The sequence below is a fragment of the Nestor notabilis genome, unplaced genomic scaffold (assembly GCF_000696875.1).
Source record: "Nestor notabilis isolate BGI_N333 unplaced genomic scaffold, ASM69687v1 scaffold13088, whole genome shotgun sequence".
Classification (NCBI taxonomy): Eukaryota; Metazoa; Chordata; class Aves; order Psittaciformes; family Psittacidae; genus Nestor; species Nestor notabilis.
The window spans coordinates 14,490-29,806 of record NW_009940653.1 but is presented as its reverse complement, the minus strand read 5'-3'; the positions used below and the strand labels follow the sequence as shown (position 1 = coordinate 29,806).

At 43.2% G+C, this 15,317-nt stretch overlaps 2 protein-coding genes across 2 annotated transcripts in view; one reads left to right on the top strand and one right to left on the bottom strand.

Annotated features, from left to right (window-relative positions):
- Nucleotides 1–2,910, top strand: part of LOC104410336 (putative RNA exonuclease NEF-sp) — a 13,402-nt gene extending 10,492 nt beyond the window's left edge. The window contains exons 16-18 of the mRNA XM_010020470.1: nt 303–499; nt 1,094–1,203; nt 2,686–2,910. Coding sequence (XP_010018772.1) covers nt 303–499; nt 1,094–1,203; nt 2,686–2,755 — 377 coding nt within the window. The 3' untranslated portion in view covers nt 2,756–2,910. The remainder of the gene's footprint in view (nt 1–302; nt 500–1,093; nt 1,204–2,685) is intronic.
- Nucleotides 2,911–11,620: 8,710 nt separating this feature from the next.
- On the bottom strand, nt 11,621–14,710 carry DCUN1D3 (DCN1, defective in cullin neddylation 1, domain containing 3). Its single transcript, XM_010020469.1, has 2 exons — nt 14,280–14,710; nt 11,621–12,330 (listed from the first exon to the last, which is right to left on the bottom strand). The coding sequence occupies exons 1-2, from the start codon at nt 14,708–14,710 to the stop codon at nt 11,847–11,849; spliced, it is 915 nt and encodes a 304-aa protein (XP_010018771.1). The 3' UTR covers nt 11,621–11,846.
- Nucleotides 14,711–15,317: the final 607 nt, after the last annotated feature.

Below are 15,317 nucleotides of genomic sequence, written 5' to 3'. Positions count from 1 at the left end.
GGGGTGGTGAACCAGCTAGAATTTAGAGTAAGTTCCAGGGTAGCTCACTGGCTCCAGTACCTCAGCGTGAGGGCTGGCCACTATACAGCTCCACACAGACAAGTAATCACCTCAGAAAAGGTGAGGAGAACACCTGGGTGAGTGCTGTTGCAGTTAACTGGCAGATCCATGGTCTGATGTTTACTTGTAGCAAAATGAGGATATGTTTGCTGCAGTGATTTCAGTTTCTCATCTCCCTCTTGCTCCACATCTTTAACCCTGCCCTGCAGTACCAAGCACATCCCCTTCTCTTTGTGTTTCAGAATTCCAGGAATCACAGAGTGCTGCAGATGCCCTCGAAGTTATAAATGGATGGACTTTGAAGGGTAGCAAACTAAGAAGCAGGTTTTTTCTTGCTTCAGGTCACCTCTGGAGATGGATTAGGCAAATGAATCACAGCAATGATGGAAAGCAAAGAGCACATATCTTATATGACAAAATGGAGCAACTGTCTGACGCTGTGAGTTTAAGTTCATTGCAGTTAGTGAGGAGGTACTGCCCTGGGAACCAGGAATGATAACTCTGAGCAGATTTAGATGCAGAACTGCAGGGACCAGAAGGGGCTCCTTGTGAGAGGACAGCAGAGAGGCTGCCAAGGATCAGTTCCCACAGGGCAGTCTGGAGAGGCAGTATCACGTGAGATAGTACAGGGTACTGTATAACCTTAAAACCAGCGTAGCTGTTCAGGGTAGCGAGTGACGCTACACAGGAGCTGCAGCTACCACTTGAGAGCAGACAGAGCAATGTCCAGGTGTAGCAGGTGGTACAGGAGTTGGAGGGAGAGGTGACTAGTTCTGTAGCCATACAGGGGAGAGCAGATCTAGTTGTAGCCCTCACTTTTACCAGAGGAAGCTGCTGCGCCATTGGAGTAGGGCAGGTGGTTCTCCCTGCTGCTGAGCCACTGCACTGCCAAATGCCAGCCAGTAACAGAATCACTGCTGAACTCACCTCTTTGATCCCCACGGGTCTGTCTTACCATAGGTGCTTTTAAGTGTTGATTGCTACAGATCTGCAGATGAATTGGGGATTTTAATGCTCATATTCTGTTATGCAGGAGCAGGATCTGAGGAAGAAGGTGAAGAAGTTAGACCACCATATCAAAAAGCTTTATAGAAGTCTTCAGAATAATACCCTGTGCGTTGTTCTCTTTCCTGGAGTGAACAGGTAACTTGCCACTGATTTTGCAAAGTGCCAAGGAAAATACATAGCCAAATGTTTTTTATCTTATTCTATTAAAACCCTGCACAAGGAAGTGAAAGCCTAAGAGAAGGCCTGAAGAAGCTGTTGTACTTCTTCAGACTGACTTTCATGTTTGGCCAGTAAAACCTCAGCAGTAAGTTCTGCCCACAAGCCATGCCTGATCCAGAACAAGCACAAGTGCTGAAACCACTTATGTCGCTGATGGGCCAGATCAGCAAGGCTGAAGTACAGAGTGTTGATTAATTACACAGGTCTTCTCAGTTCACCTGCCTTTCCCAGTTGCATGTTTCATCCCTCTTACCAGCAAGGTAAGTTTTACAAGAGAACCCAGCAGTTTCCACAGCAGCCAGTTTTTTTGCATGGTTTTGGTGAGGTTTTGTTTCTTTTTTAAAATGACCTACTTGCTGCAGTCAAGGCCCCACCTACCAGTTGTGCTGTGGTACCCTGCTGTATGTGCTTCAGCCATAGCTGACGGAGGTGGTTCATGCCCTCATTCTTACATGAGGGGGACAGCTGGGAAAAAATAACACTTTCAGCAAGTCTGTATGCTCCTGTAGGAAGGGACAAGCCCTAGAGTTGAGTTGGGCTTTCGTGCTGGTATCAGGGATGTTTCCAGATGGGGTGGGTTTCCTGCATTTCAGAGCCTGAAGCCCACACTGCCAGTCATGGACAGCTTAATTATTAACCAGCAAGGTTACAGCTTTCCTAGGCAAGGCCCTAGTTACTGAGTACATACTTACTACAGCAGCCTTCTGTTCTCTTACTGTGTCACTGGTCAGACAGTCAAATAAAGGTCACATCTACCCTTGCTTTTCTTCAGTTTCGCTCCAACAGAAGGGGTACCATTCCTTGTGGAGGCAGAAGACATGCCCTGAAACAGGAGCAGGGAGGCAGAGCTGCTCAGCAGCATCTCTTCTGCCTGGCCAGGCAGCCAGGCCAGGGTGCCCTCTCTTGCAAAGCGTCCCGAGTAGAATCTTGATGCTCTATTACCCTCTGCACGAAACAGCCGTCCCTAAATAGGAGATGCATCCCCAGCCAAGGGTATATTTAGGCTTAATGGCAGTGACAAACAGTTTCAGCAAGGTTGCATGTCAAGGGCTGCTCCTGGGGTGATTTGCTCTAATTGTTCAGTTTCTAATTTATTTTTTTAAGAATATTTTTTTTAGGGTGTTCTGGTTAATTTTTTTGGCTGGGTGGTTGCTTTTGGTGGTTTGTTCATCCCAGGCTTGGAGGAGGTTTCTTGTCCATACTACTGTTTCCCAGAGGACTGGCAGCCCAGGGGAGGTTTCTTGATTAAGAAGAATGCCAAATATTGGGTGGGAAAAAAAATAGGTTTTCCAATCTGCTGCCCCTGAGGGTTGCAGCTTCTCACCACTAGACCAGCAAGATTATTGTGCATCAAGGCTACTCTGAGCAGAAATAACACCCCTCTTGTTTATGTTGCAGCGGGCATGGAGCACAACCTGGCCTTGGTCTGATGGCAGTAAAAGATGACAGAGGGAGGAGTGCTTATTGAACTGGCAAGTTTTTAAGCAAAGTCTTTTGTTAAGCTATTTTTAATTACTTTAAATATTGATGTCTTTACAAAGATCTCCTACCATAAGAACAATAGGCTTCCACTCTGTATCTTTTACCAAGTCTAAAAATAAAAGCTATTCAAAACATCTTAAAGCACAAAACTTTTTCCATTAACCCTTCCTGCTGTGGCAACTTCCCTTGACAGTAGGTGAAGTAGGCAAGTGCATCAGAAGAGCTGGGGACAAGCCAGAGGGGAGTGTTGCCTTAAAGCCCATCTTACAAGCTGGGTTGTCTTCACTGAATCATTGCAGGCTGCAACCCAGGAAGTCAAGTTCATGTAGTACCTGCAGCAGCTGCTCAGCGTTAACAGCTATCCTCAGGAATTGTGTGGATTTCTGGAAACATGGTGTGCCAGCTCCTGAAGCAGTCGCTGCCTCCTTTCTGGGAAAGCATTGTACTTAGTCCATGGAAAGGAGGAATTGGTGATTCATACTTCTTCGACAATCTCCACTTAATCCTCCCTCCCTGATCAACCCCCATACCCTTAACACACACAAAAGAAGAAAAAAAAGAGGAATTGCAGTGGCTGTGGGAGAGCAAGGGCCGTGTTAAGGACAGCACAGTCTGTGGGAGCTTTACACATCAGTGCTTTCAGGAGAGCTGGCAGTGCAGTTGCAGTAACACTTGGTGCACAACCAGCTGTAGGATGAGGTGTTTGCAACCTGACAACTTCAGACCTATGCTTTGCAGCCACTGCCACCTCCAAAAAAGGCTGCTGGAGCATCGCTTGTTAACATGGGGAATTTCCAAGCAGGAAGATGCCTGGGAGACCTTTTGGCACTCAGGAAAAAAAAGGAAATACTTGTTACAAGGTTTGAACATGAGACAAAGAATTTCTTGATATGAATTAGAATGGGCTGAGATAAAGCTGAAGTAGTTATTATTCCAGAAATTATCATTAAATACAGCTGATATGATATTTACACCCGCCTACTTTCCAGCCCCAAGTTGGCAGCTTATGGAGTGGAAGTTGGGAGTTGCTGTGTGGAGGAGCAGACAAAAATAGAGGCAAGGGAGAGAAAGGAGAAAGGCAAATGCAGTGCTAGCCCAGAGGCAGCACTAGTGAGTGGGTAGTAGATGCTCACGTCAGTGTTATTCCCACCTAAATTTAAAGGCTCCAAAATTCCTGAAATGAAATCTTTATTAAGATGAATGCACCCAGGTTTTTTCTTTTAAAGAGGCACTTTATCCCCTCCAGGTGAGCCTGGCAGCCTTCAGCTGTAGCTATCAAACTGGGATAGCATCAACATGTGCTACTACAGGATGTGAAAGGAGCCGGTCCCTCACCCAGCACTGCCCCTCCCCTTGGCTCCCTGCTCTGCAGAAGGGGCCGAGTGCCAGCCTGCCCCAGCACTCACCCTCTGTGAGAGCACGCTGCTGTTAGGGCTGCTCACATCCAGCATCTCCTTCTTGTCCACATCTGCGCTGCAAAGCTGAAAAACCCCAGCTAGTTTTCATTCTGTGCACTGAAAAATGATGTGATCACTTCCCTGTAAGGACTAGGCAGGATTTAGTAAGCATCCAGGATTCCTGCTTGAGAAACTCTGGAGATGACAAATAAAACTAGCAAGAGTCCTATTTATAGGCATGAAAAAATAATTAATTTGTCCCCTTTTAATTGAAAATGTAAAAAGGACTTCAGCTTTAAATAAGACATTTTGTACAAAGCTTGAGCACAAAAAGTGAACACCAACGTGTCATGTAAACACCACAAATGTTACTCATTTGTTCAGTAATGCACAGAGCAGCGTGCACGTGCCCTTTCCAGTGGATTAGATTGCTTTAGCTGTTCCCCTCCCTCCCCTCAGACCTTAATGGAATACAGGAAACCCAGAAGCTTTGGAACATTTACAAAGCTACAGTAGGCAGGATAACATTGTGACTGAAGGGTTATTTTGTTTTTCTTTAAGGGATTGGTCATTTAAATATACAGAAGTACAATAATCTCACAGGTAAATGAATGGCAACTTGGATTAGAAAAAGCACCAAAATATTTAATATACATCTGGCACAAATTCCACAAGAAGTCAGTAATGGACAAACCAATGCTTTGCTTATAAGAAAAGAAAAACCTCAGACTGCACTTAATGCTCTTCTTCCAAAAGGGACACAACAAAAACATTGCACTCAGGATTGCTATCAAGTAAAGACAACCTTCTCATTACAACCTATTTGCATTGTGCCTTAGATTGCACAGTCTAGAAGATGCTGTTTCCATTCTGTTCCAGACAACAATGGTGAGCAGAATTTCATATAAGAAAAGTAACTGTAAACTACAAACCCAGTGGGACCCAGTAGATGCATCATCTTGAACTTCTCCCACTTTTCCTCTAAATCAGGGTTTAAAATTTGGCCACATCCCTTTAAAAAAGGCCTTACATGAAACAGAATTTACTCCGGCCATTTTCAAGCATTACATTTACACAGCACCTCTGATACTGCTGCCTTAAAGAGAAGTGTGGGTCTGCTCCATAACAAGCAACACATTCATTGTTTCCCAGGGCAAGAAAATTGGATCATACAGAGTTATCTCTTGGGCGAGTCTGAAAAGGCAAAACCCACTTCGACAAGGAGAACAGCAGATCTGATCCTATCCTCACCTGCCGCTTGACTTAGGGATGGGGAGATTGATTCTATTTTCTCAGTTATAACTAGTTACTTGTCTTGGAGCAAACACTATCAAAATGCATTCCTTCCATAAAGGGTGAGTCAAGACTAAGTTGGGGGCCTCGATATCCACAAACAAATATTCCAAGAAACCCAACTGCAGCAACGAGCTCCCCAGGCTGACCCTTCTCCGTGCAGCCTGTCAGTGATGTGCAGTTGCTTCATGCCCTCAAGACCAGCCTGTACAAACACCAGCAGCATCGGGACAGGACTTAATCCTGCTCATTGCATCCACAGCTCTTGGAACTCAAGTTACTCAACAGCTATCAGCTCGAGGCCCCCCCAGCCACTTCTACCAGCCCATCTCCTTATTAAAGACTGTTTTAAACTCATAGCTAAGAAAGCAAGCATATTTTAAAGATAACTATGTTTATTGTGACTTAAAAAGCCACAACATCAAAATATTAAGCACTACTCTGTGAAGTCCTCTAATGTGTAATACATATGGGAGTACAAAAACAGCAGCCAGCCCTCCTCAGCTCCACCTCTGTGGGTTTGCCACCTCTGGTCACACATCTCCCCCTCTCATGGGCCCAGAGAAGAGCAAGAGTTAGCAGTTTTAACTGCATAAAATGGTAACATTCAAGTAAACACACTGGTTCAACAGTAGGCAACCTTTAGTCCAAATATAATTTACAGGGAAGAAACACTTTACAGCAAGAACACCGGAGATGGATGGTTTCTCCGCCTGCGTGTGAAGTGAATGCTATCCAGAAAGGGCTTATCTCAAGAGTGCAATTATGCAAAGATAGAAGCTTTTCAAAAATAATTTAAAAACTTTGTATAACCTCCAGAATCTGTTGGATTTTAAAACCTAACTACAGAAAGGCCGAGGATTGCTATAGTAGCGAGGAACCGCTGTAACCTCAGTGATTTAAGGCAAGCTGTTAGCAGGACTAGGACCTTCATCCTCCTTTTACTTGTTGTCCCACAGGTCCCCTGTTCCCTTGAAATACATGCCTGTACAGATAGTGCAAGAGGTCACACCTCAAAACAGCCCCCAAAATGGAAGAAGAATGCTGTGGCAACAGTTGCTACAGCACAGCATCTGCTTGGGATCTGCAGTGACAGTAACTGTGGTGTAGTTCTCTTTGGGGGAGGAACACAAGGGACACAGGTGTGTTCCATGAAAGAGAGACACCACCTGTACACACTAATGAGCACAACTGTGCACCAGAGCCACTCTGGCACCTCCAATACACTTGAGAACTCTGCAGCTTTGTCCAACCGTAAGGGTTTTGTCCTGAGCAAGATTCTGACCTTGGGGAGGAAAAGGATGCGTGCAGCCTCCTGCAGCTCCCATCTGCTGGGTGTTAGAGGTCCAGTGCAACATGGAACACAGTAATTTTTAATTAAAAGAAAAATACACTCATGGCACTGCATCAGGTGGGTTCCTATAGTTTTTCAAGGGCAAAGGAAAAGGCTGATGGCTCCCTCTTGGGGAGCAGCTGCTCCATCTTCAATGTATTGTCAGTACAGGTAGCCCAGCCAGGGGGGAGGATGCATGATGATAAAAACCCCTGCACCACATGCAGAGTAGCTCCCAGTTGGTCACTCTGTGGCACTCCAAAACCAGCACCCAGGAGGACCAATACTTGTTTGCAGCTTGACTTGGCTCCCTTTCAAAGGAAGCATGCAGATTAAAAGCAGTTTTCCAAAAAGGATGGCAGAGAGATAATACTTAACTTGGGTCAATTAAAAAAAATAGATTACTCATCCAGGCCTAAAATCCTGGGAGAGAAGGATGGTAACCTCAAACAATTCAAGTCTAAGATCAAGAGGTAGAGATACCTATGTACTTCATCGTGAAGGAGTTACAGCCTTCTGTCTTACAATCTCATGTATTTCACTGCAGTTGACAATATAAAACCAAAGCTGCAATCTTCAATAGTCCAGAGAGAAAATTCTAACACTGGTGGTTTTGTTTGCACACAACAAGATTTAAGCAGATACTCAGCTTTCAATACTTACTGGAGAAAATATGTATGTTTTGCTGTATATTGAAACACTACCCTAAAGAATTTTGAGTTTCAGGTTAAGCATCTTCCTTTTTAACACAAAAGGCTAAATTTACATGCACACACTTTGAGCAGAATGAGCTCAAGGGAAGAAGTGGGTGCCCAGTTCACCAAGGGTCTTTAAAAAAGGATCACACTGCAGAACACAGGGCTGCAAGACCCAGAAACTCACAATGACTATTATTTTCTGATGAATGGGAATGATGTAACCTCAGCCAACAAATTACATCACGGCTGAGGTGGCTATTAAACTACATGGTGTTTCTTTAACTTTGCTGGGCTTTATTTGGAAACAAGGCTTAGAACTGCAAGGAAGATACTTATGTTGACAGTGTCAGGAAAATACTAAGGTCATTAGTCAATGCATAGCCATGTCTGGGAACCATGGGTAACAGGCTGGTCCTGGGATCCATGGGTTCTTCAGGCTCTGACAGACATGCAAGGAGTGAAATCAAAGTCACACAGGCAAAGCTGCTGCTGCCCCCAGCGCTCTGAACCCTCACCTCAGAGCCACCCTGCCCTCAGGAAGGGGGGTTGCATCTGCGTGCAACCAGCCCCAGGTAGCTCATCAGCAGAGCAGGGTGAACTCGTTTCATGCTCCTAAATGTGCTTGCCTGAAAAGCTATCATGGTTCAGAGGCTGATGCAGGAGCAGATCTGCTGTGCCAGCGGGGACAGCCAGTGCTCAGCACACCCAACTGCCACAGGCTTCAGCTGTCCAGTTTTCTGCCACACCTCCATTTATTTTCCCTGTGGTTCTTTCATTACAATTGCACAGTATTAAAAAGCTATAATTCTCCATATAGAATAGCACCAGCAGCAAGTAAACTCACAATTCAGCATTCAATTTCAATTTCCTCAGTCATGTTTTATGGCCAGCTACAGGCGGAATCTTCCAAATCCTTACTTGAATCAATAGCCTTGACCTCAGAAATACTCACAAGTAAAAATTAGTCTAACTGAGCCTCCAGTCAATCTGGGAGCCAAATTCTAAAGGTGTTACAAACTATAATATGGTGCAGCTGGTCAATGTTTTATTACTAGGGACTGAAGTTTACAGGAGTTGTATTTCTTTGCATATCAGGCAAGGCAAAATGCCACAGAGTGTGGACGTCAGACCAGTTTTCCAGTACATTACTATAACTAACTATATAGTATTCTATAGTTATTTATCCCAAGTTGCAGCAGATTCACTACATGCATAAAGTTTCCTAGCACATACTATAATTAAAATAAAATTAAATAGTTGCAATGGTTTCAAGGATTTCACCAGCTGCTCACTACAGTCCTGTGCCTGCACAATGAGGATTTAAAGTATATAAAATATGAAGAGTGAATGTATTTGGCCTGTTCCACAGATATTCACAGTTTAACCATTAAACAAGCATTTCTTTAGAGGCTACTGAGAACCACACAGAACCCCCCACTCCCACACAGGAAAACCAGCATTACAGTGTCTTGCTTAGGATCATGCAATCACCAGGCAATCCCAGGGAAGGTCTGACACCCTCTCTCACTGTCAGCACTGCCAAAGAGTTGCATCTTCAGCTCCTGGTTTGGGAATATAAACTGATACAGGTCTGGTTTGCATTCTGTAAATGGTAATTGAAAAACTGAAGTTAGGCTAAAAATAAATTGTACTTTGCTAGATAGATCATTTGGCTATTTTTGCAAGTATTTTACCCATCGGGTGGAGTTGCTCCTGCTGGGCTGAAAGCAGCAGAACAAGAGCAAGGCTGGCCTCACGTACTTGGGACTTAAGCCACTGAGAATCATATGTCCTTTCCATAAGAGGAAGTAAGATTTTTCCCTTCCTCTATATTCACCACCACCATCTTTAAGAAGCAGCTGTATTATGTTTGTTACACTAAAATGGCTGAGCCTTGATGTGTGATTGATTTCCTCACTGCTATCCACGTTCAGGCCACAAGATAAGCACCAGCCTTAAAGAGCTCCATCCGTCATCCTCTGGAGCTGCTGCAGTTTAGCACATGACTCAGTAGCAGCTGCTGGCACAATTTGGTGTGCGTGTGTGCATGCACTGCCTCTGCCTCTAAATAGTCAGTTTTCACACTCTGGACATCTTAAATTACCTTTGGGGGAAAAAAAAAAAAAAAAAAGATGAACAAAGCATTTAACAGCTGAATGAGAAGTCTCAAACTTATAAATACAGTTTTCATTTACTATCAAATCAGGCTCCATATGGAACTTTTGCTAACAAAGCAGCCTCTGTTGGGGAGTTCTTGTTTTTGAAACAGCACCAGCAAAAGTCTCACCATAAATTCAATTATAGCAGCACAAGTGCTTTGGCCTGCTTTCTTCACCAACTTGGAATAAGGTTTTGCTGCCAAACTGTGCTTATGCCATAGTAGCTTGGAAGGTTATAGTAGCAAGGACAACGCTTTGGGTGTATTTACCTGCAATACAGCAAGTTCAGGGCTCCCCTCCTGCAAAGGGACAGACTCAGCTGCACCTAGAACAACATTTGTTTTCTACAGCTTAACGCATGCCCCAGCAAGAGTTTGCAGAAGCAGCATGGACCAAACTCTCCTTTTACTAGATGAAAGAGATGCTATCTGAGGCTTGTGGGTTTGGGTTTTAAGAGTTTTCAATACCCACATGTTGTTAGTGATTTATGATCTCAGACCCAAGCTATTGCATAGGCTGCACACCAGCAAAGCCAGTGACAGAATTCAGGCAGATCCTCCTCTCTCTCCTAACCCGTCTGGGGCACAGCAGACATGTCAAACCATGCTGCCCTGGAGCCAGTGACAAGCTCATCAACTAAAATCTGGTTCCCTTTAGCTTTAAAACCCTTGTATCACAAAAGCCATTAGATGCTATGGGTGACTGTGCAGGGATTGGTTTTGGTTTGGTTTTTTAATTGAAGCCATTCTATAATCCTGAAATGCAGCTCTGAAAATAAAAGGTGTGTAATGGAAATGTATCAAATTCATTAAGCCAGTATTAGCTCTGTAGAAAGCCTTGGCAACCATCCCTTTTACCAAAAGGTGTAAAAAAGTTGACATACTAAAATTAAAAAAGGTAGCATCAATAACCAAAAAAAGTTTCAACCAGTGTTAATAAAACTCCCTTTAAGTCACAACAGTTTCAACAGGCAAAGAGTCCCAATACAGGCATTGTAAAATAATAAATTGACTCCTATCCAAATATTATCAAATCAGTCTAAAAATGACTCATCCACACTGTTGTCATTAAGAATTCACTTTGTCATCAGATGCCGATATTGTTGCTCCAGGAAGTGTGGAGTATTAACTGTGCCTTAGCAATTAAACAGAGGCCTTAAAAAATTGGTTCGTCAATATTAATGCAAAAGATAGTTCCTTACGTAGAAGTACTGTGCTTGCCAGACAAGTAAGGTAATACTTTAGGTATAAATCAAACAAATTAAAGCAGAATTATACCACAGTTTTCCTTGAAGACTTAGGGTTTGTGTGTTGCTTCTGTCAATGTTTAGCAAACTTAAGAAGCAGAACCTTTGGTTCTTTTAGTCAAGTAAAAATAGTCTCGTGTAACCACAAAAATACAACTTCCAGAGAAAATGGAAGTCCATCAAGAAGTCCACTTTCAATAAAACTGAGGTAGTACTGCTCTTTTATTATGTGATGTGTAAGAGATTTAGATACAAATTGTCATCTACCACTCAGTTGACTGACAGGTACAGTAATTTTATAAAACAATCCCAACATTTAGTTTGAAACCCAAAAAAAAAAAAAAAAAAAAAAAAAAAGGAATGATCTGGACTCATTCACTAAGAGCTTAAATGGGAATCAGCCATATTACAAAAAGCTGTTGGTTTTGTTGGTTGTTTAGAACCTTTTATCGGGGGATTAATGCGTTTCTAGTTAACACTGCTGTTCATCTTGGTAGAAAACCTTAAAATTATTACAGCCTAAAATTTCAACAATGTAAACAGCACTACACACAGTACAGACCTGCCCTGACAGATGTAGTATGAAAAACTTAAATCTGGCACTGTATAATTTAGCAATGTTAATTTAACCTAACTAAAAAGATCTACATTGTGCAAGAAATATCAGACTTACTTATACTAATCTGAAGTCTTAAAAAAACAAAACAAAAAACAACCCCAAAATGCTTAACTTGTAGCCAGGGTCAAATATTTCAGGGCAAGAGTAAAAGGAATAACCAAAATTAAGAAAGTGCCTAAAACATGATACAGCATTTTAGAGCCCTTTCAAAGACAAGGCAGAAAAAGGTGTAAAGTAGAAAAATCTGGAGCCTTGGTAATTTCCAGAAACATCCAGAGTTTACATTTCATGAAGGGCAACAGGTTGCTTCCATCACTGCTGCTTCGATGCTGCTAAGTCTGTTCCGCCGCACACAGGCCCTCTGTGTCCGAAGACAGAATACATTTGGTTTCCTCTTCCTTTTTCCTTCGCTCCATTTCCCACTCCACAAAGGTATCGAAGAGACTCGGCCAGGCCTCGTCTTCACTGTAGTTGCTAAGGTCCGGTCCAATCACCTGAGTAAAATTTAGAAACATGTTCCATGTGTCCCGGGAGATTCCCTTGATTCCTGAGGGGTTCTCGACTAGGAAGTGTAACCACTGGTCCAAAATGGGGGGCTTGTTTTGGGTGAAGACTAATTTCCAAAGGGCAATGGCTATTTCCCGATGTAGCGACCTCTGTCCTTCTTCAGAGTCCAGGCCAAACTGGAAGGTGAAACGATAGAGATCCTTGAATTTATCTTCCTGCTTGGCTTCATTTAAGAGGCTGGGGAACCTTGCACAAATGCCATCAATGCTGTCTGCGTTTATTGCTTTGCAGCCTTCAAAAAACTCCTTCCTATTAAGCAAGAGAAGAGAAATTAGCATGTGCACTTCACCCTGACCTCACGTGCTGAACACTTCCCATCTCCGTTCAGCCACGTCAAATCAGAAGAGGGTTATCTGGGTAAGACAAGGTGTCCTCTCAGCCCAGGTGGCACAAGGATTTTGGCAACAGGAGCTGATGGAAAGAGACACATTTCCAAGAAGTTCCTCATGGCCTGGGGAACCACATACACCCCTCAGATCCAGTGGTTTTTGAAAGATTTTGCTGTCTGGCTTTCTGATGACTCAATACTACCACAACCCAGTGCCTCTCACATTAAGAAGTGAATAAAATCCACCATAGAAGAAATAACAAATGTTAGACACCACCACATCTATGCCCTGAATCAAGCTGACTTATATACAGTGCTCCAATATTGCCCGTGTCTAAGCACCCATACTCTGGGTGAGCTGTTCTCAAGACACAGCAGTTCATTGGCAGCTTTCCTGTGAGTTTTTAATTGCCCTTCCAGCCTGCAAAATAAAAAGGGTGCCAAGAGTGCTGGTCAGCAAGGCACCTGCTGAGAGTGGAAGAAAGCATGGCATGACAGAGCATGGGCTGCAAGGCAACACAAACACTGCTCAAAGCACCACTGCTGTACTAATTAGCCTGCTAATAATCTGACCAAGTGGGTAGATGGTAGCTCTGATTTCTCTAATGCTCATGAGCAAGTGTTACAACCAGCCAGTATCAACCAAAGCCAGCAGACTGACACGGGATGGGCTGGAAGGAGGGCAGGAGATGGGGCAGCACGCAGGAGAACAGAAGACCACGTTGCTTTCCTTGATTAAAGAAGTCAATCAGCACCCATACCATGGGGTGTGCCTTTAAACAAAGGTACCTTCTCATCACTAGATTTGCCCTCTCCAAAAAAATCAAAATGACATTAATAAAACTCACGGTGGTTGTGCAGAATCACAGACACTACCTGCAATTCTTTAACTGTGTTAACAAATACCTGCCCCATCAGCAGTCAGCAAATCCACATGTGCATTCCAGAGTAACTCACCCATCTGACACCCCCCCAATCCACAAAGACTCTGAAGATGCTGGAAAAGCTATCTGTGTTCAGTGCACAGCACAGGCTTGGTTCACGGCTCAGAATACCAAAGCGATTTTGAAAGTTGTAAGCTGAGTAAAAATAGGAAGCATTACTCAAAATAAAAGATTCATTCTCAGTAAGTCCCTGTAGGAAATCTTGCCCTTGCCTGGACACTGATAATCAAGTTGGGGAAGGCTGTTGTAGTTTTGGAGGTTGGTTGGTTTGTTTTTATTGATAAGTTTTAGCCATTCTGTTGTTTCCTGAAGGATCACACATGCTATAAGCTAGCTGACTGACCCCCTTGTCCAGGACAGACAGCACTTTAAATACCAATCACTTGTCAGCCATTATGAAATAGCTACCAGTGTCAAAACCCTTGCATTTCCTTCCCTCTCTACACTGTAACAGGATTACTCTTGGAGAAAGACATTAAGTGTAACACTGGTTGGGCAGGAACAATTCTTAGGAAGCAGCCTGTCATTCTTTCACAGACTGATAACAGAGCTGGTAGCAATTATTAAGGAATCTCACATTACTTTAAAGCAAAAATTAGGTTTTGTGTCCAATCTCATCACCTGGAAACAGCAGAATTGGTTTTAGTAAAATAAGAATAAATTAATGTCTACAGAACCTCATTACACTGTTCATCTTTAGCAGTATAAAGTCCAAAACCACTTTTGGTTCTGAAACACACTGTGAGGAGAAGGGGAAAAAGAGGACAATACAAAGCTTACCTTCTCAGCAGTAGGAATTAATCTGATCAAAATGCTAGTGTTAGAAAAAAGAGGTAAGTGAAGCTAATAAGGCTGCCTCTCCAACATACAGATGACAGGATATACTTTAACATATGAAAATAATTACAAGTTCTTCAAGAACTAACCTTGTAAATTTGCACATGGTAGCAGCCTGGAATTTCCAAGCCAAAACTAGCACTTTAAATTCAGTGGGATCAACACAGAGGTCATTGCAAAATCGTTCCATTCCTTCTTCCAGTATGGCATCTTCCCGTTCATCCTTATACCTCCTAAATAACTCCCCAATCCTTTGGAGTGAAGATTCTTCTGCGCTGGTAACAGGGTCTTTCTTTGTATCTCCAGAAAACGTTGGAGGCTGACTAGACTCTACAGCAGCATCCGCTTTCTTTGTCCCATTCACAAGTATATCTCCTGGAGACTTCCCACAAGCTGAACCATGGTCGTCTTTGTGGACTGCGCTTCTCTTACTATGAGACTTGCTGCCGGATTCCCTTTCCCCATTTTTGCTGCCGAGGGTAGAAGAAGGATTCTTGCACTTCGTGACACACTGGCCCATGATGTTGCAAGCCCAGCTTCTAGAGCAGTCCCCTTGCTGTCGGACACCCTCGCAGCTGCTCTTCAACACATCTCACCATGCCATTAGTGGTAGTCAACTGACCTGAAAAGCAGTTTCAGAGTCAAATTGCTGGGTTTTTTCCACAAAGAATACTATAAGTATTAAATGTGGGATAACATTCACCAGTAAGAGACCGACTTCAGGATGTTTAAGTTGTGCATACTGAAAAGGAGTAGTGTACAGACGGTTGGCATATGCCATAAATTTCAGGCAATTTCAGGCTGTTTTACCTAGAAATCAATGCAGCTCACTCAGTGGCTGCAGTATACTAACGGGTCCTAATAAAGGAAATTCCTAAAATTCTTACTGTAACATAGGTTACAAAGAGGTTGATTCATGTACAGGCTTCATCAAGACAGACTACTCTAACCCAGAAATATTTTAAAGGAAACGGTTTTTAAAAGTATACCCACATTTCATATATAGAATATAACACACTGAAACAAAGTGTGGGGTGGGGGGAGGGCAGGGACAACCTGGCAGAGTTAAGCATTTAGCCTGTACCTTCAGCAAATGAGCAAAAGGGGTGGTTTTTGGTTTTTTTTTT